At 48.7% G+C, this 24,631-nt stretch overlaps 1 protein-coding gene across 9 annotated transcripts in view; it reads right to left on the bottom strand.

Annotated features, from left to right (window-relative positions):
- Positions 1-24,323, bottom strand: part of SBF1 (SET binding factor 1) — a 43,524-nt gene extending 19,201 nt beyond the window's left edge. For all 9 annotated transcript variants that reach the window (XM_033163267.1, XM_033163271.1, XM_033163272.1 and 6 more), the window contains exons 1-2: positions 24,213-24,323; positions 2,023-2,108 (exon numbers count right to left, since the gene is read on the bottom strand). In XM_033163267.1, coding sequence (XP_033019158.1) covers positions 2,023-2,108; positions 24,213-24,315 — 189 coding nt within the window. In that variant the 5' untranslated portion in view covers positions 24,316-24,323. The remainder of the gene's footprint in view (positions 1-2,022; positions 2,109-24,212) is intronic.
- Positions 24,324-24,631: the final 308 nt, after the last annotated feature.

The raw sequence follows: 24,631 nt of genomic DNA, 5'->3' as shown, positions 1-24,631 counted from the left end.
AACCGGAGGTACTACTTCTGGGTTAGCAGAGTTTGCAACCTGAAGTGTCTGTGACCCGAAGCATTTGTAACCTGACGTACCACTGTACAGAGAGCTGCTACGCATCACGGGTGGTGGAGAAAAGTGTGGAAGCCTTCTGCTTGTGTTTAAAGCACAGAAAATGTTGGTGGTAAGGAAGAGAAAGAAAAACGCACAAAGAGGCCTAACGAAATCCAGCTGACAAGACAACGGGGGGGGTGACAAAGAGCTCCCTGCTCTGAAAGTGAATGAAGTGACAATGGGGCTTTTCGTGTTATGGTTAGCTCAAAGCCAAAAGGTGTGGAGAAAGCCCGCCTGTCTCTCTGAGGGAGAACACTGCTTGCTTCCGTTCCCTCATATATGTGAATCAACTGGAGCAAGCAAAGATTTCAGCTTAAAGGAAGAGGGGAGCTTCATCTCCTTCTGATCTGCAACCTTTCCGCAACCACTCAGTCCTAACATTGCTTCCCATCTCCTTAATTTTCAAAACTTTATTTCAAAACTCAGTTCTAACATTTCAAACTATTCGATTGAACTGCAAGAGACTAAATATAAAGATGAAGTAATGGGCTAACGTCAACCATTTATGAAATGTCACTCCGTTTTCTGCACCCTGAAGGAGGTGGCTTGAAATCTGCCAGCAAACTGACGTTCCCAGGCAGTGATGGCCACCAGCCTGGATAGCTTGAAAGAAGGATTAGACAAATTCATTGAGGAGGAGAGGCTACCAATGGCTCCTCGCCTCAATGGATCTGCTGTGCCCTCCAGTCAGAGGAAGAAATGCTTCTGAACTCTAGTTGCTAGAAACCGCAGGAGAGGAGAAAGCTCTTGGGCTCAGGTCCAGGCCTACCTGCCGTCACAGGTGACACCAGGTGTGGGTCAGGAACTCATGTGGCTACAAAGGAACAATCAGAGGCTTAAGGTATGCTGGAGCCCAGTGCTCTCCCACTGCCAGTCAACCAATGGGCAGTGGGAACTGCAGTATGAAATGATTTGCATTGAAACTGCTGTTATAACAGAGCTTTGCCCTTCCAGTTCAAGACAAAACACTTTCTGCTCCAGAAGCAAAGCAAGCCCCCAGCACCAGCCCAATGGGTGGCAGGAAGGCACCTTCCTCCAGGAGTACCAAGCAGTTTGCATTAAAAACAGGGGGAAAGTGGTTTCAGGGCAAACTTTGGCAGGTGGGTGGAACAACCCACATGGCAATCATTTGATGCCATAATGACATCAGGCGATTGACAAGCAGGTGGGCTAGCTCATGGGGGTGAGGACAGATAAGACTTGGGCCTGCCACTCTTTGGTTTTGTGACCCAATGATGAGAAGAACATTCACAAAGCTGGAGACTCATCTCTGGACAAAAAAGAGGCTCAGCGGGGCTCAGGGCTGGTATTAGGCAGGAGGAGGAGGAGGAAGAGAAGGGCTTTCAAGAGCCTGGCCGAGTGACAGACTTTATCTGCACAGCTCCAAGGACAGACACTGAAGGGCTTCACCTCTCCTCATCTCCAGCCAGCATGGCCAATGGTCAGGCACATAGGAAGCTGCATGTAGCCTAAGGTATTTCCACTCCTCCGTTATCCATTTTTAATCATGATCTCTTTGGAGAATATTTAAAGAGGTACAATGGTCAAATAAACCTTCAGGAGGGACTAGATATGTGAGCAGCAGAAACAACAACTAGGTTATAAACTGAAAATGGTTGATGTAAGAAGATATGCAGCATAACTAGGAACAAATAGGAAACCACGGAGGGATGGGATGGGAAGTTTTGAGATTAGAGATAAAGAAGAGTATCTGGAAGTTGTATATATCAAATGCTGGAAAATGCACAAATAAATAAATAAATAAATAAATAATAGCTGCAACCCACCAACCCTGGTGCCAACTGCTTCTCCGCTGCTCCCGTTTCCCTTAAACCCACTGTATGCCATGAGATGGGGATGACAGAGCTGAGGTCTGGGAATGCCAGACTGTGGTCTGCAGCCACTCTCAGCCCCCCTACTCACCAGTTCAATGCCCTGGGGGAAAGGGTTGTCCTCCCAGTCCTTCTCTGGAAAGCGCTGCAGGATCTGCCCCTGGCCATCTCCACTCCCTGAAAATGAGGCAAACAAGAAGCTTCACACATGAGCAGAACCAGAGCATGCAAGAAGCTGTTGAGTCCAAAGGGGGCTCTTGGCCCTAGAGCCAGACAACAAAGCAAACACGGCTCTGACCGAAAGGTTTTCCCTGGCCTCTCCCTTCTTCACTCGTGGTGCAACCACCCTCAACATGAAAAAACATAAGGAAGGGGGGAGTCTGCAGAAGACAATGCCCGCACTCCTGCAACGGAAATGATGGACTAGAACCCCAAATTCCACCACTGATGCTGCCTCCCTCTTACTCTTAAGTAGGCATATCATAAAAAGCAGAGGGCAGTCCAGGAGCCCCCTCTGCCTGGGTGGGAGACAGGGCCTGACCTCACCTGACTCCCTTGAGCATGGCAAGGCTGGTGAGACAAGACCTAGGGCAGAGCTTTCCAAACTTTTCATGTTGGTGACACACTGTTTAGACATGCATCTTTTCACGACACAGCAATTCAGTTTTACTATCAAACCAGAGCTTAAACTAACCCTTTTCCAGCCCCAGGAGGAGCGCCAGGAATGTTCGCACGACACAAGCTTGGAAAGCTCTGGCCTAGGGAGAACACTGCCACCCCCAAAGACAGATTCAACTGCTTGCCACACACACTTCCTCTACAGAGGTGGAAAAGACACACCTGGGTAAAGTTCAGAAAACACAGGAAAATCACCATGAATATTGTGTTTGTCTCTCTGGATGCAGCTATAAAGCTGCAAATAAAACGGCTCAAGTGTGTTGAAAGTGCAATACACAAATGTGACACTAGATAGTGACGGTGAGCTATGGCAAATTCAATATATTTTTCAAAACATTATTTAGAAAAGCATTTTCACAGTATTTCTTATGTGTACATTCCACCTCTGTCACCCTCAAACCTCCTTCTACTGTTCACTCCCGCTCTCTAGATTTCCATAATTTAGAAACACCAGCTTCTTTATTATGTTATACTATAATGCCTTGAGAACCCTACAGGCATGTGTTGTAAAAACTACACAGCCTCCTGAATACCCAAACCAATTTCCCATTTCTGTCCCCTTTCGGATCCTGCCTTTCCCGGTTCTCAGGCTGTTGCCACCCAGGGAACCTTTAAAGAAACAGTTGTCTTCATGCTCAACAGTGCCAATTCCTTGGAATATCATCCCTCTTTAATTAGCTGCTTTAGCTCTCAAACTAGCCCTTTGAAATTGAAATGCTGGCCTTGCTTTCCATGCTTCAGCCCTCCTAACAGCTCGTCACTAACCAGCACCAACTGGGACATCTCTGGCAGAAGGCAGTGAAGGGGGGGGGGGCGCACGGCTGGAGGGTCTTCCACAAGTCACAACTCAGCGGAAGCACTTGTGATTCAGCACATCCCAGGATTAGCCGGGCCATCCCACCAGCTGTGGCACTCAAGGCCCAGATTTTGTCAAAGAAACTTGTTCCCTCTAATTACACACCAGACTTTGGGACAGGAACCTGCACAATAGCAAATCCAGCTGCGTTCTCAAATACCCACTGAAGAGAACTTAAGTTGTTGCTTGGGTTTGGGATGCCAAAGCCAAGGGCTGCCTGATGCCAAGGCCAGCAATAGACGGGCAGCTGGGCTTGGGACATGCAGGGTGTCTCCCTCTGCCGGACTATTTTGGGCCCTCCTCTTCCCACAGCTCTATTTCAAGGACTAAGCAAGCCAAGAGATGCTACTTATAGGCTCTCCTGGTCCAAAGGGGAAAGACACCGCAAGCAGGAATAAACAGAGACCTCTCCAACCACTGTCTGGTGAGGACTCACAGCCTGGAGGCTCCCAGTCTCCAGTGTGGTCCTGTGTGCCTGCTGGGCAGTCAGGCCTGGCAACCATGGCCAGCAATGCCTACTTGTAGAAAAGGCTGCATTAAACAGTGCTCAGAGCACATGCACTTTACCAGGGGCGTTCCTAGCCCCTTGGCTGCCCGGGGCGGGAAACCAAGAGGCACCCCTGGGGGCGGGGCATCGCAATGTGTGCGTGCGTCATGACAAATCCAGGGAGGGATTCTTGAGAAGTGGTTTCACCTCTGCCTTCTTCAAGCAAGCAGGGACCACCCCCTCTCACAAGGAGGCATCCATGACCTCCCCAGCCCAACCAGCTTGCCCCCTCCCTGCTAAGTTTTTATTGGTCAAGAGGGTCAAGGGGTCGCCCTGACTGATCCAAGCAGCTAAGGAGACCCACAGAAATTGATGCTAGTAACAGAAACCTAATTTCAATAGGTCTACTATAAAAAGAACTAGCACGCAATACATCCTACAGTGCCTTAAAGACCAGCTTAGTGTGGAAAGAGCCAGCTTTCATTAGGCAGCTGGCATTCTTCATGAACAATGATGTCACAACAAGCTGACTGAAAAGGCAGTAAAATGTCAAATGTGGCTCAGCTAAGGCAAGTATAAAGTGATGTACATTGACTGGAGCAAAATAATGCCAACCTCACATATTCTGATGGAGGCTGAGCTGACAAAATGAAACGTGGGGGTTTGGGTGGATAACTCAATGAGTAAAGGTGGGAATGACAGAGGTGCTGTGAGGAGAAATTGGATAGGAGGTGTTTTTCTAGGTCTCATCATATGAGAACCCAGTGGGGCCATCCAATGAAGCTGAACGTGGCGAAATTCAGGGCAAGGAAAAAGGAAGGATTTCTTTACAGACCTAAACTATGGACTTGGTTACCACAAGATGTAGCAATGACCACCAACTTGGATGGCTTTCAAAGGGGTGAACCAATTCATGTGTCTGGATCAGGCCATCAAAGGCTTCCAATCGTGATGGCTCTGCATTTCTTCCAGCACCAGGGGCAGGAAGGAGGCCTCTGAACCCAGTCGCTGGGGGTTGTGAGCAGAACGCTCTGCTTGTGGGCTTCCAGGGTCACTGTCTTGGCCACTGTGAGAACTGGATGTTGGGCTGGGTGGGCTTTGGTTTGAGCCAAGGGTGCCTTGGCGGGTTCAATGGATGTGTTGCCAGTAGCAACTGGCCTGGCCGACCACAACCTGGCCCATGGAGGAGTGGGCCAGATCCAGTTCTCAGCCACTTGGCACACAGCACAGTTGTTGTTCTTTTCCCCCCAGAGGCAGGCTATTATTTTGAAGGTCCGTTCCATCGCTCCGCAAGGAGGGAACAGGGTGCGCATTGTCTCCGCTGCTGACACTGGTTGTGCTGGTTAGGAGGGGCACTGAAATGCTCTGACTGCCAGGCCATTAGGCCTCAGATGTGCATTTGCATACTGGGATGTTGGGCTGGGCAGGGAAAGAGAGGAATTGTGTCTGAGGTTTCACTGGAGGAAGGTTCAGTGAAAGAAGCACCTCCTCCAGAAGCCCAGCAGAGAGAAAACAGCACACTGGCACCCTGCCAGCCTCTTTGGGGAAGCCCTCCCTCCGCAAGGCCAGGGTGTGGACTGTCCTGCATAGCTGTCTACTAGGCTTAAAGGACATTTATTGGGAAGCATAATAACAATAAATATTACTATCACTATGACAATAATTAATTACTTGTACCCCGCCCATCTGACTGGGTTGCCCCTGCCACCCTGGGTGACTTCCTACAGAATATAAAACAAGATACTTCAGACATTAAAAGAGTCCCAATACAGATGTCTACAGAATGTAGTATAATTGATTATCTCTTTGACATCTGGTGGGCGGGCACAACAACCAAGAAGGCCCTTTGCCCGCTTCCCTGTAACCTCCCTTCTCACAATGAGGGAACCACCAGAAGGCCCTCGGAGCTGGACCTCAGTGTCTGGGCAGAACGATGGGAGTGGAGATGCTCCTTCAGACATACAGGGCCAAAGCCATTTAGAGATTTAAAGGTCAGCAGCAACACTGAACTGTGTTCAGAAACGTACGGGGAGCCAATGTAGGTCTTTTAGGGCCAGTGTTATATGGTCCAGGCGGCCAGTCCCAGTCACTAGCCTGGCAGCTGCATTCTGGATTAACTGCAGTTACCGAGTCACCTTCAAAGGATTCTACCTTTCTATTATTTGATGTTAAAGCATTAATTTGTATTTAAAGGTAAAGGTAAAGGGACCCCTGACCGTTAGGTCCAGTCATGTCACTCTGGGGTTGCGGTGCTCATCTCACGTTACTGGCCGAGGGAGCTGGCGTACAGCTTCCGGGTCAGGTGGCCAGCATGACAAAGCTGCTTCTGGTGAACCAGAGCAGCGCACAGAAACGCCGTTTACCTTCCTGCCGGAGCAGTACCTATTTATCTACTTGCACTTTGACGTGCTTTCGAACTGCTAGGTGGTCAGGAGCTGAGACCGAGCAACGGGAGCTCACCCCGTCGCGGGGATTCAAACCACCGACCTTCTGATCAGCAAGCCCTAGGCTCTGTGGTTTACTTACTTATAAAAAGAAGGTAATATTGCAAAACTCAACAACAAATCTTTTCCATAAACATTTTCACACAAAAACACAAAACATGTGAACCTACAAGCACATTATAAGCTTAATATACATATACATACACATATGGATGCTTCAGTTGAGATTCCTGCATTGCAGGGGTCTGTACTAGATGACCCTCAGAGTCCCTTCCAGCTCTACGATTCTGTGATTCTACATACATATGCCAATATAAAAACTATCCTGATAATCAACTCTCACAGTCCAGAGTTTAAACTCTTATACTCTGAATGACACCCTTCTACATATGGAACTTGTGCAGTCACACACGTGTACTGTTTGACCCTGGTTGTGCCCACACGTACAGAGCGTTTATTCCACTGACCAGATCTGCTGTGAAGGCAGCACATGCTATTTGTGGGCACAACTGGATTTCATTGCACCCTCAGTGAGGCATCCCTGTGGCTCCTGCAATGGAGTGTGACTTCTGGGGGAAGCCTTGCACCACTTTATTTTGGCAGATGCAGAAGGGAAGAGGGCAAATCAGATGTGGGGAGGGCCTGGCTTGATGTGGGGTTGATTCTGCTGCGCAGAGAGTGCCCACATGGGAGAAGTTAAAATTTGCAAGTCAAACTGGCATTAAAGGTCATCCATCTCAATACTATATGCAGCATCTTCTAACTCTCCACTCTAAACACTCACTTAAAAATCACTTCAAACAGATCACTTTGCGCACACAGGAAACTGTCTCACACAAAGTAGGACACATTGGGTTATTTATTGTTCATTTGATTTCCTACCCACCCTTCACCCCAAGGTCCCAGACTAGGTTATAACAATAATATTATTTATTATTATTATTATTATTATTATTATTATTACTACTACTACTACTACTACAGTGGAACCTCAGTTTTCAAATATAATACATTCCAGAAGTCTGTTTAACTTCCGAAATGTTTGAAAACAGAGGATCAAAGGACTGTTCAATGGGGGAAATGGAGAAGTGCGCCTCAGAAGCCATTTGACTTCTGAGGCCTGTTCAAAAACGGAAGCATTCACTTCCAGGTTTTCAGCATTCAGATTCCGAAATGTTCAGCAGCAAAGATGTTCAAAAACAGAGGTTTGACTTTTTAATTTTTATTATTATTATCATAATCATCACCATCCTCATCATCATTTATATATCACCCTAAACCCAGGGGTCTCAGGGTAGTTCACAGAACAATATCAAAATATAAAACCACAAGATATATCATCAAAAGAAAAACAACAACCTTAGTCTCAACCCAATATTACAGGGATTTTTGTTGTTGTTGTTCAGTCGTGCCCGACTCTTTGTGACCTCATGGACCAGAGCACGCCAGGCACCCCTATCCTCCACTGCCTCCCGCACTTTGGCCAAACTCATGCCAGTCGCTTCGAGAACACTGTCCAACCATCTCATCCTCTGTCGTCCCCTTCTCCTTGTGCCCTCCATCTTTCCCAACATCAGGGTCTTTTCTAGGGAGTCTTCTCTTCTTATGAGGTGGCCAAAATACTGGAGATTACAGGGATACTATCACTAAATTAAAAACTACTCAACCACCTTCTCCACTGCCTGCCCCAGAAGTGGGACTCTATTAAGGGTTCCCAGGCCTCCCCAGTTCGCCTTTACTAAGCCACACCCACCTGCCCTACAAACAATCCAAGAGTATTAAAAGAAGTGGCGGAGGTGATTTCAGAACCACTGCCAGTAATCTTTGAGAATTCCTGGAGAACAGGCGAAGTCCTAGCAGACTGGAGGAGGGCAAATGTTGTCCCTATTTTCAAAAAGGGGGAAAGAGAGGACCCAAACAATCACCGCCCAGTCAGCCTGACATCAATACCAGGAAAGATTCTAGAGCAGATCATTAAGCAAACGGTCTGTGAGCACCTAGAAAGGAATGCTGTGATCACTAAAAGTCAGCATGGGTTTCTGAAAAATAAGTCATGTCAGACCAATCTGATCTCATTTTTTGACAGATGAAGGGAACACTGTGGATGTAGTCTATCTTGATTTCAGCAAGGCATTTGACAAGGTGCCCCATGATATTCTTGTAAAGAAGCTGGTAAAATTTGGGCTAGACAATGCTACCATTCAGTGGATTTGTAACTGGCTGACTGACCTAACCCAAAGGGTGCTCATCAATGGCTCCTCTTCATCCTGGAGAGAAGTGACTAGTGGGGTGTCACAGGGTTCTGTCTTAGGCCCAGTCTTATTCAACATCTTTATCAATGACTTGGATGATGGGCTTGAGGGCATCCTGATCAAGTTTGCAGATGACACCAAATTGGGAGGGGTGGCTAATACCCCAGAGGACAGGATCACACTTCAAAATGACCTTAACAGATTAGACAACTGGGCCAAAGCAAACAAGATGAATTTTAACAGGGAGAAATGTAAAGTACTACACTTGGGCAAAAAAATGAAAGGCACAAATACAGGATGGGTGACACCTGGCTTGAGAGCAGTACATGTGAAAAGGATCTAGGAGTCTTGGTAGACCATCAACTTGACATGAGTCAACAGTGTGATGCAGCAGCTAAAAAAGCCAATGCAATTCTGGGCTGCATCAATAGGAGTATAGCATCTAGATCAAGGGAAGTAATAGTACCACTGTATTCCGCTCGGGTCAGACCTCACCTGGAATACTGTGTCCAGTTCTGGGCACCACAGTTCAAGAAGGATACTGACAAGCTGGAACGTGTCCAGAAGAGGGCAACCAAAATGGTCAAAGGCCTGGAAACGATGCCTTATGAGGAACGGCTGAGGGAGCTGGGTATGTTTAGCCTGGCGAAGAGAAGGTTAAGGGGTGATATGATAGCCATGTTCAAATATATAAAAGGATAAAAATTAAAAAAATCCTTCCAGTAGCACCTTAGAGACCAACTAAGTTTGTTCTTGGTATGAGCTTTCGTGTGCATGCACACTTCTTCAGATACACTGAAACAGAAGTCACCAGACCCTTATATATAGTGAGAGTGGAGGGGTATTACTCAGAAGGGTGGTGGGAATGGGTGATTGGCTGATGGGTGTGGAAAACCTGTTGATGACTGTTAATAACTGCAATTAGTCTTAAAGGAAAAAGCAAGGGGTGAGATGGCTAAAGATAGCTTTGTCATGTATAATGAGATAAGAATCCAATGTCTCTATTCAGACCAGGTCTCTCCGTGGTTTTAATTTGGTAATGAGTTGCAATTCAGCCACTTCTCTTTCCAGTCTATTTCTGAAATTCCTTTGTATTAAGATAGCTACTTTGAGACCTTGTATAGAATGTCCTGGGAGATTGAAGTGTTCTCCTACTGGTTTCTCTGTCTTGTGATTCCTGGTATCAGATTTATGTCCATTTATCCTTTGGCGTAGGGTTTGGACTGTTTGTCCAATATAGAGAGCTGAAGGGCACTGTTGGCATTTGATTGCATACACAATTTTAGAAGATGAGCAATTAAAAAGTCCTGAGGTGGTATGTTTGATATTGTTGGGGCCAGTAATGGTGCTGTCCAGGTTTATGTGGCAGCAAAATTGGCATCTGGGTTTATTGCAGGCTCTGGTACCAGTGTCCATGTTGAGTCCTGTTGTTGTATTATTGTGGGTGAGTTGTTGTTTAAGATTGGGTGGCTGTCTGTAGGCGATGAAGGGTCTTCCTCCCAGAGCCTGAGAAAGAGAACTGTCATTGTCTAGGAGAGGTTGTAGATCTTTGATGATGCGTTGTACTGTTTTAACTTGGGAGCTGTATGTGATTACTAGTGGTGTTCTGTTGTTTTCTTTTTTGGGTCTGTCTTGCAGCAAGTTCTCTCTGGGTATCAGTCTGGCTCTGTTGATCTGTTGTTTAACTTCATCAGGCAGATATTTTAGTTCTAAAAAGGTTTGCTGTAGATCTCTTAGGTGAGAGTCTCTGTCTGTAGAGTTGGAACAGATGCGGCTATAACGTTATAGTTTAGAACTAAAACACCAGCCAGATCCAGTTCACTACTCCAGGCCCAATGACTGGTAGCCACTCTTCAGGGTTTCAGGCAGGGGACATCACTAGATCTACCTGGAGATGCCATTCCGGATTGAACTTGGGAACTTCTGCACAGAATCACAGAGTTGCAAGGGACCCTGAGGATCATCCAGTCCAGCCCCCTGCATTGCAGGAATCTCAGCTAAAGCATCCGTGGCAGATGGCCATCCAACCCCTGCTTTAAAACCTCCAAGGAAGGAGTCCACAACCTCCCAAAGGAGACCATTCCACTGTCAAACAGCTCTTACGGTCAAAAAGTTCTTCCTGATGTTTACTTGGACTCTCCTTTCTGGTAGCTTGATGAATCCATCATAGCAGGAGAAAACAAGCTTGCTTCATCTTCCATGTGTCAGCCCTTTGGATATTTGAAGATCATTTTTCAAGAATTGTGTTGTGCAGAAGTGACACAGATTTCCTGTTCTTTGCACCACCTGGGTATGTTCCTCATACTAGATCAGGCTGGCTGCCAGGGCCAGGAGGAGGGTAGGTGGGAATTCTGAGCTGAATAAAGCTCACATCATTGGCTGGGTCTACTGCCAAAGCAGCTGCCACAAACAGCCCCCCACCCCATATATTGTCCACGTCACTTTGCCAAAGGCTGATAAGGGCTTGGTGCCACATGCCCCTGCAAGAAAGCATGCTGTGGTCTGAGCACATGCCTCCGCTCTCTGGCATACTCTTCCCACAGGAAAATAAAATAAAAAATTCCTTCCAGTAGCACTTTTTTGTTTTTTTTTTGTTTTGACTATGGCAGACCAACACGGCTACCTACCTGTAACTCTTCCCACAGAAGTGAAGGATGCCCCAACAGTGCTATGGTCTGGACACTTGTTCAAAATATTTCTCCCAAGCCTTTCGAAAATGAGTCCATTTTATTTCTACAGTCCTTTTCTTGTGGGTTTTTGCTTTAATATCCTGTTCTGTGTTATTTATATGTTCAGTTTCTGTACACTGCTTGGGTATTTTCTGAATGCAAAACATTTTCTAAAATGAAGATAGCAGATCTTGGTGCCAGATGTTTCATGGTGGCAGGTGATTGACAGGTGGGTGTGGTTTACCAAAAGGGGTCAGAGGTTTCCCTCTGCTGTTCTAGAGAACTTCTTGCAGGGCCTGGGTGGGCACTGGCAGAACTCAGCTTCCTCCCTGAAGACACACATGCAAAAGGCTGCAAGGTCCACGGAGAACCCCACCAGCCAAACACCTTCAGCCTGCACAGTTCAAGCGAAGGCTGAGCAGAGCTCTCAGACTAGGAAGGGGGAGACTCAAGAGGGAACCCATTAGTACTCATAACCCATCATAACGAAAGAGCTGCTCTCAAAACACTCTAAAGCACACGGCGTGCTTCAGTCTCTCTGGTGCCAGAAATCTAAACATGCCCAGAGGCTGAAATGACACCAACCGCCTCCACTCACAGCTACAAAGGAGGCCAGATGATGCAGGGCAAGCCATAGGCTCTGCCAAACCAGTGTAGGCAAGGAGCCCATTTCTCGCCATCTGCCCAACCTAGGACTGCTTTGAGAAAGGAAAGGTGGTTCATGCAGCTCCCACCACCCTGACAGCCTCCTACCACCGACTCCACAGCACAGGGGAGGTGAAAGGCAACAGAAGAATCTGCCTTATGAAAAGTCAGACCATTGGTTCATCTAGCTCAGTAGTGTCTACACTGACTGGCAGCAGCTCTTTGGGATTTCAGACAGGCATTATCTTCCAGTCCTGCTGAGATGCTGCAGATTGAGCCCAGGACATTCTGCAAGCAAAGCAGATGCTCTGCCCCTGAGCTGCAACTCTTCCTCACCCTAGCACAACTCTCTTGGTGCAGGACCAACACAAAACATACGAGGAGGGCCTTCGCTGTGTATCAACAAGGCATGGCCCTGATTTCACAGTTCATAGGCTAACACCAAGGCCACATCTAAGCAACACATCTAGCATAGCATTATGTGAATGAGCCACATGGAGTGTCAGGCCCCCACCTTCCCTCATGTGCCTCTACTCCTGTGTCTTGCTAACCATGGTCTGTTGTATCATCCAGCCTGATAAACTGTGGTTAACATCAACTATGGTTCGTTTTAAACCAAGCCAACTTCAAACTGTGACAGCTGATGATGGCTTGCTGTTAAACTAACCATAGCTGAGGGGAACCAGTTTCCCATCTGGATGACACCGTGAGCTGTGCTTAACCCCTCCTCCCAGTCACACCTGAGTGTCATGGGGCAGGAGTCGGCTTCACCTGCAGAGCAGCAGCCTGAAGGAGCAGAAGGTGAAGTGAACCCACCTGCCACTGATCAGCCTTCTTGCTCCTGATGTGAACCAGCTGGCACCAGCCTTCTTAAGCAGGGTTTCCAGCCTCAGTCAGTTGCTGGAAGCAATATTCATCATTCCTGGCCAGACCTTGCTACTTCTTGCAACCTTGGACCTCAGCATTCTTGACCCCCGGGTTGTCTGACCATGTGAACTGAAATAATGGTTCTGCAGTTCTCCTTGAGGCATCCTTCTGTGGAGACAAGAGCTCACAGCCTAAAGTAAGCCTATGATAAGCCTAGTAATTTGAAACAAAATAAAAATAAAATAAAAAATAAAAAAATCCTTCCAGTAGCACCTTAGAGACCAACTAAGTTTGTTCTTGGTATGAGCTTCCGTGTGCGTGCATACCAAGAAAATGATGCATACCAAGATACACAAAAGCTCATACCAAGAACAAACTTAGTTGGTCTCTAAGGTGCTACTGGAAGAATTTTTTTAATTTTTTATTTTGTTCTGACTATTGCAGACCAACCCGGCTACCTACCTGTATCTAGTAATTTGGTTACTAATCTATATACTATGCTACCCAGTTACGTCCCTCCTTTGAGTTACTCTTCTCTTATTTATTCTCTTGTAAGACACAGCACACACACAAGCTTTAAATAAGTGACTGAAGGGCCAGGCAACATAGCAGACACCCATCATGTGGGCTAGCAGTCAACTCTGCCGCTGGTCCAGCCCAACAAAACAACAACAAGAATCCACTGGCAGCATACAAATCAATCTGGCTTACTACCTGACCCAACAAGTGATCCCACCCTCTTACAAATGCAACAAACCCCATTGCAGACAACCACAGACAACCGGACACTCCCTGCCCCCCCAATACCTCTCACTACAAAGGAAATGTAATAAACAAAAAGAGAACCTACCCAGTTGAGGCTGACACAAAACCCCACATGGACACTATGCAAAAGAATATAAGCCTCCCCCCCCCACTTCTTCCGCAAGCTTGTATGTAGCCAACATAAAGTCTCACAACAAATGAAACTGATTTGTAAGAAAGACTGTACAACCTGAAAAAAGAGACAAGGCATGTGCTTTTGTAAACCAAGAAAATCTTTAATAAAAATATTTTTTAAAGAGACACAAACTTTGCCACTGGCCCTTCTGCCAGCACAATATGCAACTGACCCTGGAGCCCCTCCCATCCCAGCAGCACCCGCCCTCCCCAGCTGTGATCTTCGGGCCCCCAAGTGATGCAGCTGGGCTGAACGTGCTGCAACTCTCCAAGATGCTAAACAGATCAGAGGGGGAGCCCTTGCCAGAGAAAGCGCTGGAGACTCAGGCCTTCCAGGCTCTCCGAAGCTCACGTAACACAATGGAAACATGGAACAACCCTGCAGCTGGGGACCATGGACTGCTTTTCTTCCACCCCCACAGCATCCATTCAGGTCTCACAGAGCCTGCAGGATCAGTTTTCTAAGCAGAGTATAGAGCAGGGCTGAAGAATTTCAGGCTTGGGGGCCATATATGGCCCTCCAGGCCTCTCCATCTGGCCCTCAGGGCTATCCACAAGTCATACTCCCTCCCACAAGCTCTACCCTCCTGGAGTGATTTTGCCTGGCAGGAATAGGTCCAACTCTCATTTCCTGGAAAGAGGTTGGAGCAGGGGCGTAGCGAGGGGGGGGTGTGCTGCCCCGGGCAGTGCCCTGGGGTGGGGGTGACACTTGGGGGGGGGGGTGGGGGCACCGCCCCCCGCGATCGGCGGTGCCGCGTTTGCTAGCTTAGCCAGCCGTTGGCGCCTGCTTTGCTTTGCTTTCTCCCTGCTGCCAGGGCGGAGCTGCCGGGTGGCCAGCGAGGAGGAGGGGTGTCACACTTGTCACAAGGGTGACACCCCATCCTTGCTGGCCCGCCCCGCGCCTCGCGCCTCGCGCCTGTGGGCGGCTCCGCCCGGCAGCGGGGAGAGAAGCCCTTTTAAAAAAAGAAAAGCCAAGGCAAGCAGGCTGCTCCCTTCTGGCCCCACCCACTGCAGCACTCAGAAGACAGCCCATAATGGCACGCGGACTTTGTGAATCTAAAAAGGGCTCCCCATCCCAGTATGGACAAGTCCCTTTCTCTCATGTGCACATTGCTCTGAAGACCCTTGTCAAAATCACTGTGCAGGTAAGGAAGTGGGCCACAATTTCACCTCTTCAAACTTCCCTGAATGCAGACACGGGGAAGGGGTATTCTGTTGGCACACAGGTTTGACAGGAAGCTCAGCACAACATCCTCCTAAAGCGTTGGCCTTCACCTCATGGATTCCTCTTACTGTGACACGGGAACAGTGAGGCAACGGGTCCAATGAGACTGACTGGCAGGAAGTCCTTCCCAGCCTGAGTTGACTGAGATTGAACCCGGGGCCTTTTGCATGCAACTCAAGTGCTCTATACCACTAAGATCCTTCTCTTAACTGGGGTACTGCAGATATTTTCTAGTATTTTCCCCCCAAGAGCAGATGCACGGGCAGAAGGAGAAAGAATAAAAACAGGCACCTGAGGTCAAGAGGGGGTCCTGTGTTGCCAGTTGAGGTTAAAGGCGGGCGCCAAGTCTGAAAAAGTTGACAACTAATTCCTGAACCTGCAACCAAACCCCTTTTTGCATCCAGACCTTCCAAAATGCAGCACTTGAGATCCCAAGTGAGTCACAATTACCGCAGCCCAGGGAGGTACGAAATGTTGCTTCTATATAAGGAAGAAACTGATGCGCCAAGCCTGCCTCAAAAACCATTCAGCTTCCTGATCGTCCTGCTCCCCACAAGACGGCAACGCAACACCAGGCAAGCAGCACAGCAAGACTGACACCAGCTCAGCCCCCAGCTGCTCTTGAGGCAGGTCTGCTACCTCCAGCAAAGGAATGAGGGGCCGCCCAGAGCAGCACCACTCCTGGGGCAGCAGGTCGACATGGCACCAGGAAGCACAACAGAAAACAAGGTGCTAAAGGAAACTCTCTTCACCAAGTTTAGGCTCCACAGATTGAAAGCAGCTTGGCCCGGGGGGGGGGGGTGTGCAGAGAGACTTCATAAGTAACCTAAGCCCAGTTGCAGAGCATAAGGTCCCAGGTTCAATCCCTGACAGCAGCTCTAGGCAGGCTGGGAAAGAAAGAAAAACACCTGCCTGAAACCCTGGAGAGCCACTGCTGCCAGTCAGTGTGGCAAATACTGAGCTAGATAGACCAATGGGTCTGATTTCATATAAGGCTGCCTCCTAAGCCCAGCCTGTTCCAGGCCTCCAGGAGGAAGGAGCTGCCCACTGCTCATTGATGGCTTTCTGCAGCAAATCACTGCGGAGGTGGTGGTGGTGATGCAGGAGCAATGTTCAAAATTCCCCAATTGCGACCACAAGGAGATCTCTGGGTGCCAGGTTGGCAACTGGCATCTCCATCTGGTTGGCCCCTCCGGCTTTCTTAAGCAGGGAAGCATTTACAGTGGTACCTCTGGTTACAAACGGGATCCGTTCCGGAGCCCCGTTCGGAACCCGTTACGTGCGTAACCTGAAGCGCCGCTTCTGCGCATGACATCATTTGACACATCTGCGCATGCGTGAACCGCCGAACCCGGAAGTAACGTGTGCCGTTATTTTCGGGTTCGGCGCGTTCATAACCCATGTTGTATGCATCCTGAAGCATTCGTAACAAGAGGTACGACTGTATATCCTGCCTTTTTCTCCAAGGAAGACATGGTCCACTCGCTCCTCGGTTAACCTACCTCACAGGGTTGTTGTAAGGAATAAGAGGTTGTGAATGGCCCAGTCACTCAGTCAGCTTGTGGATTTGAACTCTGATCTCCCAGGTCCTAATCAAACACTTGAACCATACCACCACACTGGCTTCCTAGAGTACTTCTGCTCAGTGTCAGAAACTCAGATACATTAGCTAGATGCCAAATGACTCCTTATGCCAAGGTTTCAGTCACAAAAATGTAGTGTCTAGTTGCCATTTTTCAGCAAGATGGCTCTAAAGCCTTATTTTTCAAATGATGGACTGACTGTGATTGGTTATCAGTTAAAGATCTAGCTACTTCAGAGGACAACCTTGAACTAGGTTAAGAGCTTTGAGAACTGAAAGAAGAAAAGTCACACAATCCAGGGACAGTCCGCATATATATTGGCCTATTCCGACTTCTTTTTCTTAATAGTGACTGCTCCTGCTCAGGCTGCACAGAAAAAGCATTTTGGTTTCAGAAATTCATTCAGATTGTGCAGATAAAATATAACTGATAGAATTCTACAGGATAGGGTATTAGTGTGTGAAAACTGTCTAGAATCCAATAATCCCCAGGCAGGCACCTCTAGATGGGGGAGATGTCAGGCACCACAAGTGGTTGACAGCCTGGAGCCTGGCTAATTTCAAACACTGCTTCTGCTATGGGGCAGCTACTGTATATAAATTAAGTGGTTTGGCATTATTTGATACTTAATAATGTGGCCCATATTGGAGTGTTATTAATGAAAAATTAATAAAAATTATATTTAAAGGGGGGGGGGGAGAAAAGCAACCTTAACCCAGACAAGAATATTCCAAAGAGGCGGCTCTGCCAGCTGTAAGCCTCAGTACTCGGAGGGAGACAGGCCACTTTCCCAATCTAAGATCACCTGCCCCCTCCCATCCCCAGCTAACAGCGTTCCCACCTAATCTGGATTGGATTACTGTTTCTCACCCATGCCCCACCTCTCAGCCACCCTGAGCCCGGTCTTTGGATTGGGAAGGGCGGTGTAGAAATAAATTATTATTATTATTATTATTATTATTATTATTATTATTATTATTATGGCTCCCAGATCATTCAGGGTTTCTACTACGTCCTCAGGAAAATACAACCAACAACCAACGAGATGGAAATGTGCAGCATCCCATAAGCAAATGGCCATCACCACCTTCTGGGACCTACCCTCCAAGAACAGCTGAAGCCACCTCAACACAGCACTTCCTGGACCCATCCTTGCAAGGCATCCCGGCAAGATATCTATGGTGTCAACGGCTTCTAAGAGCGCCAGGACATCCAGCAAAGCCATATACAAGCCTGACTAGCAGGAGCATCAGAGGAGCGAACTTGCACCTCAGAAGAGATGGAGTCAGAGGACTGGGTGCCCAGGGAAAAGGCACACAGAGGTCCAGGGTCAGTGAGGCTAACCTGGCCTCTGTTTACCAAGGGGCCAACTGCACCAGTGCTGAGCAGAGCAGCACTGTCCACTGGAAAAGTATTCCAGCTAATGCAACCCAAAATGACATTGGACAATTGTATTATCATAGATTCATAGTATAGTAGAGTTGGAAGGGACCCTGAGGGTCATCTAGTTCAACCCCCTGCAATGCAGGAATCTCACCTAAAGCATCCATGACAGAAGACCATCCACAGTCAGCAGTCAAAACAAACAAACAAACAAACAAAATTAAAAAATTCCTTCCAGTAGCACCTTAGAGACCAACTAAGTTTGTTCTTGGTATGAACTTTCGTGTGCATGCACATACCAAGAACAAACTTAGTTGGTCTCTAAGGTGCTACTGGAAGGAATTTATTTTTTATTTTGTTTTGACTATGGCAGACCAACACGGCTACCTACCTGTACATAGCAGGTCACACAAGAATTGGCAGAAAGCAAGACACTAGGGAAGCCCAGGCCATCTCCTGACTGTGTGGCACAGGAGGAATTGCCCATAAAGGCTCCTTGTCATTCAGGCCATGGAGGCTACAGCTGCAAGCTCTGAGGCAGCAGGCAGGCAGAGAGCACCAGCCTCAGCCCATCATACTTCACTAGCCTATGGTCCACCAGCTTATGAAAGCCATTTTGCAATGTTTAAATGCTTCCCCAAAGGGTCTGCTGGCAACCCCAGATTGGATCCACATCATCCCGGAACTTGGGAAATGTCACACTTCATGAGAACCACTGCTCAGCACCAGATCTCAGACTTACTCTCTGCGGAGCCCTCCAGACCCTTCTCTGCCTGCTGCAAGCTGATCCTTCTGCTCCGTTTTTCCAGAACACTCAGGCCAGGCACCTGGCCAGACGACCACTCCCCTGCCCTTCCCCATGGACACACCCTGGGCTTATGAGCCATGGCCAGTCCTTCCCCTCTGAATGGCCACCAAGCTCTTGCTGCGGAATGGGCAACTGGCTGCACATCTGGTGACCAAGTAGGTTCCAGAGGGCTGATGCTCCCAGGCAGTCAGGCTACCGTGGTCTCCAGCCCTGTAAGGAACACACAGGCAGGACATTTTTCTCCAAATGCTCATATTGAACACATTTCACTGAGAAACTCCCACACAGTGCAGTCCAAACCTCAACCACAAGGCAGCTCTTCCAGAGAGAGACGTGGCTGCTTTGGCACAGCTCCATTGAATGTACAAAAGCCCGCTCTGAGTCAGAGCAACACTGAGGCCTCCCCCCCCACCCCATCCCTTGGAAGTCTACTGCCCGGATGCCCCCAGGGGAAGCTTCACTGTGCCCCTTTGCCTGGTGCAGAACAGCCACACACCCAAGCATCTGCACAAGAAGTTGCCTGATGCCCAGTGCTCCGGCCCCTGGGACAAGTGGGGGGGCTGCCAATTCATCAGGGGGGGCAAGCTCTGTCTGCCAGAGCCCGATTAAGAAGTTGCTGGATTAGCCAACAAGGAGAAAAAAAAACCTGGAAGTGTCCATCCCCTATCAACACCTTCATCCTCTATCTAGTTCAGGGGTCAGCAAGGTTTATCTTGCCTGGGCTGGATCAGTCCCACAGAGATCCCTCCATGGGCCGGATTGTGAGCACACGCGCCCGCGATTTCCAGCACCAGCACCACAGCATGCCACGCTGGTTTAGTGCGGGCCACTCAGTTGAGGGGCAGCTCATGGGCCGACCTCCGCAGGCAGCTTCCAGCCCATGGGCCTTAGATTGTTGACCCCTGATCTAGTTACTATCAGAAACACATACCAAAGAACAGTTGCCATCTCAAAGGCTGCCCTGCCCCACGAAATAAAGCTCTCCTACGTACCAGGCTGTGGATTACAAGCATAATGTGATGTGATGCGAAGTGTACTTGGAAAAAGCACCGGACAAAAGCCTTGGAAAAAGCTCCAGGAGTCAAAATTTCCAGAGCTCAAGGATGCTACAGTAAAGGGCAGGGTGGCCAAGGAGGAAGAACCAAAGGGACAGGAGGCAGGTGGCTTCCAGGAGCTACTCTGTTATTTTCCCTCAGACCAGAAAAGTGGGGGAGTTTGGATAAACGCCGCGGGAACATTATGGGCAGAGAACAGAACATGCTGCAGAAAGCAATGTGGTGGAAGAAGGCAGGAATGAAGGGGTGGCTGTGGACAGGAATAATGCCAGCAAGCCCACCACCCCACGAGGGAGAGAGCCTGTGCGGAAGACTTGGCCTGGCACTCCATAGGCTGGTTTCACCAAAGCCTCTGGCTAAGGCAGCCTTTCCTGAATTATTCCACAGGTGAGGAGCCAAAGGGCTGCTAGTTCCTTAAGCCTCAAACCACCAAACACAGGCAAAGGGCAGGAGTCCTCCACAGCAAAAGGGTCACTGATGTCAGACCTTCATAATATGCCAACTACAAGAGTCATTCACATATTTAAAAAGGGTGGCATCAGGGCAGATATGAATAAACAAGTACAATTTTGTAAAAAGAAAAAAACCCTAATAATTTTGTTTAAATTATATACTTCCAATGATATTAAGCGTCTCTAAAAATAACGAGTTTTAAAATTAAATCTGAACACGAGCATGTTAATGTCTACAATCACAGAACTGTAGAGTTGGATGGGATCCCAAGGGTCATCTAGTCCAGCCTCCCACAATGCAAGAATCTCAGCTAAAGCACCCATGACGGATGGCCATCCAACCTCTGCTGAAAAACCTCCAAGGAAGAAGAGTCCAGCACCTTCCAAGGGAGTCCATTCCACTGCCAAACAGCTGCTACTGTCCAAGTTCTTCCTGGTGTTTACTTGGAATCTCATTTCTTGTAACCTGAATCCATTGGTTCGGGTCCTACCCTCCAGGGCATTAGAAAACAAGCTTGTTCCACCTTCCATATGACAGCCCTTTAGATATTTGAAAATGGCTATCATATCTCCTCTCGCCTCTCCCCTTTTCCAGGCTAAACATACCCAACTCCATCAACTGTTCCTCCTAAGGCTTGGCTTCCAGACCCTCCATTGCACACATCCCAGATTGTCAATATGCTTCTTAAATTGTGGTGCCCAGACAGAACTGGACACAGTAGTACTCCAGGTGTGGTCTGAATAAGGCGGAAGAGAATGGTACTATGACTTCCCTTGATCTGGGCACTAGACTTCTGTTGATGCAGCCCAGAATTGCTTTAGCTTTTTTCGCTGCTGCATCACACTGTTGTCTCGTGTTAAGCTGGTGGTCCACTAAGATCCCTAGGTCCTTTTCACATGTACTACTGGCAAGCCCATGTTGTATTTGTGCAGTTGGTTCTTCCTAAGTACAGCAGCCTATTGAAATTCAAGTTTTCCAATCTGTTAAGGTCATTGTGAATCCTGATTCTGTCTTCTGCCCCTCCCAGTATGGTGTCATCTGCAAATATGAGCATCACCTCAATTCCTTCATCCAAATCCTTTACAATCACTGGGATAGAAAAGCTAGGAGGCAAATGGCTTCTGGGACCTGGTTTGTGGGCACCAAAACAGAATGTCTAGTCACCACTGGGGGCTCAGCAACACTTTTTATTTATTATTTTGATAAGCATGAATTAATATGCAATTTATATAAGTGACACATTGTTAATATCACATTTTAGCATAAATTGTTAATACATGCTTAACTTGGTGTTGAAAAATATTGATACCATACTTCCTGTTTTCAAAACACTCTACTCTTTATTTTAAACCTCCATAACATATAGTCTATCCTTAACATATACTTCGAGCCTTCAAAGCACATACATTTCAGTAATCTTTGAGTGTCAACCAGGTGCAAAAAATGGGGGACTTTGTCAAAAGCCTTACTGAAGATATGCTACATCCACCAAGCTTCCAACTCAATCAAAAAATGATGAGACTGGTTTGGCATAATTAGTTTTTTGAGAACCCCATGCTGGGTAATCACAGCATGCTTTTCTAAGTGCTCACAGACCATCTTTTTAATCATCTGTTCCAGAAACTTTCCTAATATCAATGTCAAGCTTGCCAGTCAGTAGTTACCTGGATCTTCTTTCCCCCCCCCCTTTTTGAAGATGAGGACAACATTTGCCTGCCTCCAGTCTGCAGGACCTCACCAAGAATTCTCAAAGATTATAGACAGAGGCTCTAAGATTACATCCACAACATCACATCTACTCTAGGGCTGGGTGATATCTGGTTTTCAATATCATGATATATTGCCAGCTAAACATTGTGATATCTTGATATACCACAATTTCTGAAATAAGGCTGGAACTTATAATAATCTGGGAAAATATTGGGGGGGATATGTTTTGAATTGTGACTAAAAGCAGATCAGCAAACCCTTGCACTATCAGTCTCTTACAAATGAATCCATTTCCATTTCCATGCCATGCCATGTGCAAACTGTTGACTATTTAGAGCAGGCATGTCCAAAGTCCGTTTTGGGGGCTTAATCTGGCCCGCTGGTCGGTTTTATCCAGCCCCTATGGCAGTTTATTACCTGGGGAAAATCATTAAAAAAGCTCAACAACTTCACTCCTAAAAAAAGGCAACAACTATGGATGGCCCTTTGGTGGTCCCCATGGCCCTTCACTTCATCAAACCTGGCCCCCTTTGAAAAAAGTTTGGACACCACTGATTTAGACACTGGCAGCCAAATAACACACACATCTACCACATCTCTCTCTTTTCTGCCAGTGAGTAACAGCTCTTATTTCTGGACAGCCTTCCAGTGAGTGATCTTGCAGCAAGTCCTTGCGTGGGTACTAAGAGACAAACAGAAATCCTTGATTTCACAATTGCTCCCCTTTCTTAACACATATCTATAGAGCAAAACACACGTGGGCTGCATGAGTAATTTTTGTCCCATCTGCTGGATTGAGGCTGGAGTGGCTTATGTTATGGAGAATTTGAATGGGTTTTATTTACTTGACTGTTTATTTTGAAATCAGTATTACAAAAAAACCAACTTTATACAAGAGACTCTGGATAATACTCCTAGATGTTATAAAGGCTCCACAGAATTATAGACTTGGAAGGGACCCCCAAGGATCATCTACAATCCCCTCCAAAGCAGGAATCACAGCTGAATAATGTACTTAGTAACTACTATTTAATGGTCATAGCAACTGTTTAAGAAATATATGAACTGCAATGTAAAAGACTGACTTAAATACTTCCTTGGAAGCTTCCAGAGGAAGCTGGGAGAAGTCTGAAACATCAAATTTTAGCTATAGGATAGCCTGCTAAGGAAATGTGCTGCAATGAATGGCCCCCCAAGACCCTTCTCTCTGAAATTCTAGACTCTTTACCTGAAGCATCCCTGAAAGATGTCGATTCAGCCTTTCACTGAATACCTCCTCCAAAAAGGAGTTCTGTCAAACATCATTGTGTCACAGAAAGACCGTGTGGGAGGAGACTGTTGCCCAAAATAAACCCAACAAAAAACCCCTCTGTCTAACTATCAAGGCAATTTCTGCAACAGAACCCTAAATGCGGAAATAGGCCAAGAGACCCTGAAACACCCAGCGAGAGGCACAGGGCCACCAAGAGGAGGGGAGCCCAAGTCAGGAAAGCAGCAGGTTCACCTGCAGGACATGCAGAGACCTGCCTTTCTCTGGCCAGGATCTACCATCTACCTGATGACTCAGGAACCAGGAAGCAGAAGAGATGCAGCGCCTAGTCAGGACCAAAAGCCCCACAGCGCAAGCAGAGGACCCCTTTCCCAGAAGGGCTCCACCCATCGCTCGGGGGGTCATCGGAGCATCTCCCCCCCTGCGCTCAGCCCCTCCCCATCCAGACACGCAGCGCGACCTCCCTCCCTAGACCTGCCAGACATTCGCGCAGCGCACCGGGAGCTGCTGATGGGGGCTTATCACGTGATTTGCATCCGGCGCAGGGTACCACGTGGGCGATGCACCTGCCAACTTCGGATTCTCACGTGCACCTGCCGCCCCGGGGGGCCCCGTCAGGCGGGCCGAGGCTGCTGCTCCGGGGAGACAGGCAGCTGGCTTGCTTTCATTGGTACGTGAGGGCGGCGAGCAGGTCCCGAGCCTGCAGCTCCAGGGACGGGCCAGTCCTGCCGCCTCCGTCCGCCGGTGCGCGGCGCTGCGCAGGCCCTTCCGCCCCAGCCCAGCCCGGCCCGTGGGAGGGCGCGCCCGGCGGCCCCCCGGGCAGCCTCGCCATCTCCCGCCGCGCCCTGGACCCGGGCCAAGGGGAGCGCCGCGGGCGGAGGCGCGAGAGGGGCTCCCCAGGGCCGCCGCCGCCGCCGGGCCTGGCGGGGCCTCCCGGCTCCCTCCCCCCGGACTCACCGCGCTTCCCGTGCGCGAAGGCGACCACCACGAAGTAGTCGGCGAGGCGGGCCATGGCGAGGCGCGCGAGGGCGGCGTGGGGCGCGAGGGCGCCGCGGCTCATCCCCGCCCGGCCGCTCCGCCTCCCGCTGCCGCCGCCACCGCCGCCGCCGCCGCCTCCTCAGACGCCGACGCCGCCATCTTGCCTGGGCGGCGGGATGCGACCCAGCCCCGGCGGCCCCAGCAGGCGCCGGCGTCCGCCAGCCAATGCGCGGGGCCCGGCGGCCGGGGAGGCTAGCCATTGGCCCTCCGCAGGGAGAGAACCCGCCCCTTCCTTCCTCCGGCCGCGAGGGGGCGGGGCCTCGATGCCCGCCCACCCCCGGGTCTCTTGAGACGGGTCCTCCGCCGGGTCTCCCTGCCCGCCCGCTTCCCTCCCGGAG

The sequence above is a fragment of the Lacerta agilis genome, chromosome 10 (genome assembly GCF_009819535.1).
Source record: "Lacerta agilis isolate rLacAgi1 chromosome 10, rLacAgi1.pri, whole genome shotgun sequence".
Lineage (NCBI taxonomy): Eukaryota > Metazoa > Chordata > Lepidosauria > Squamata > Lacertidae > Lacerta > Lacerta agilis.
This window is presented reverse-complemented; position numbering and strand designations above follow the sequence as displayed.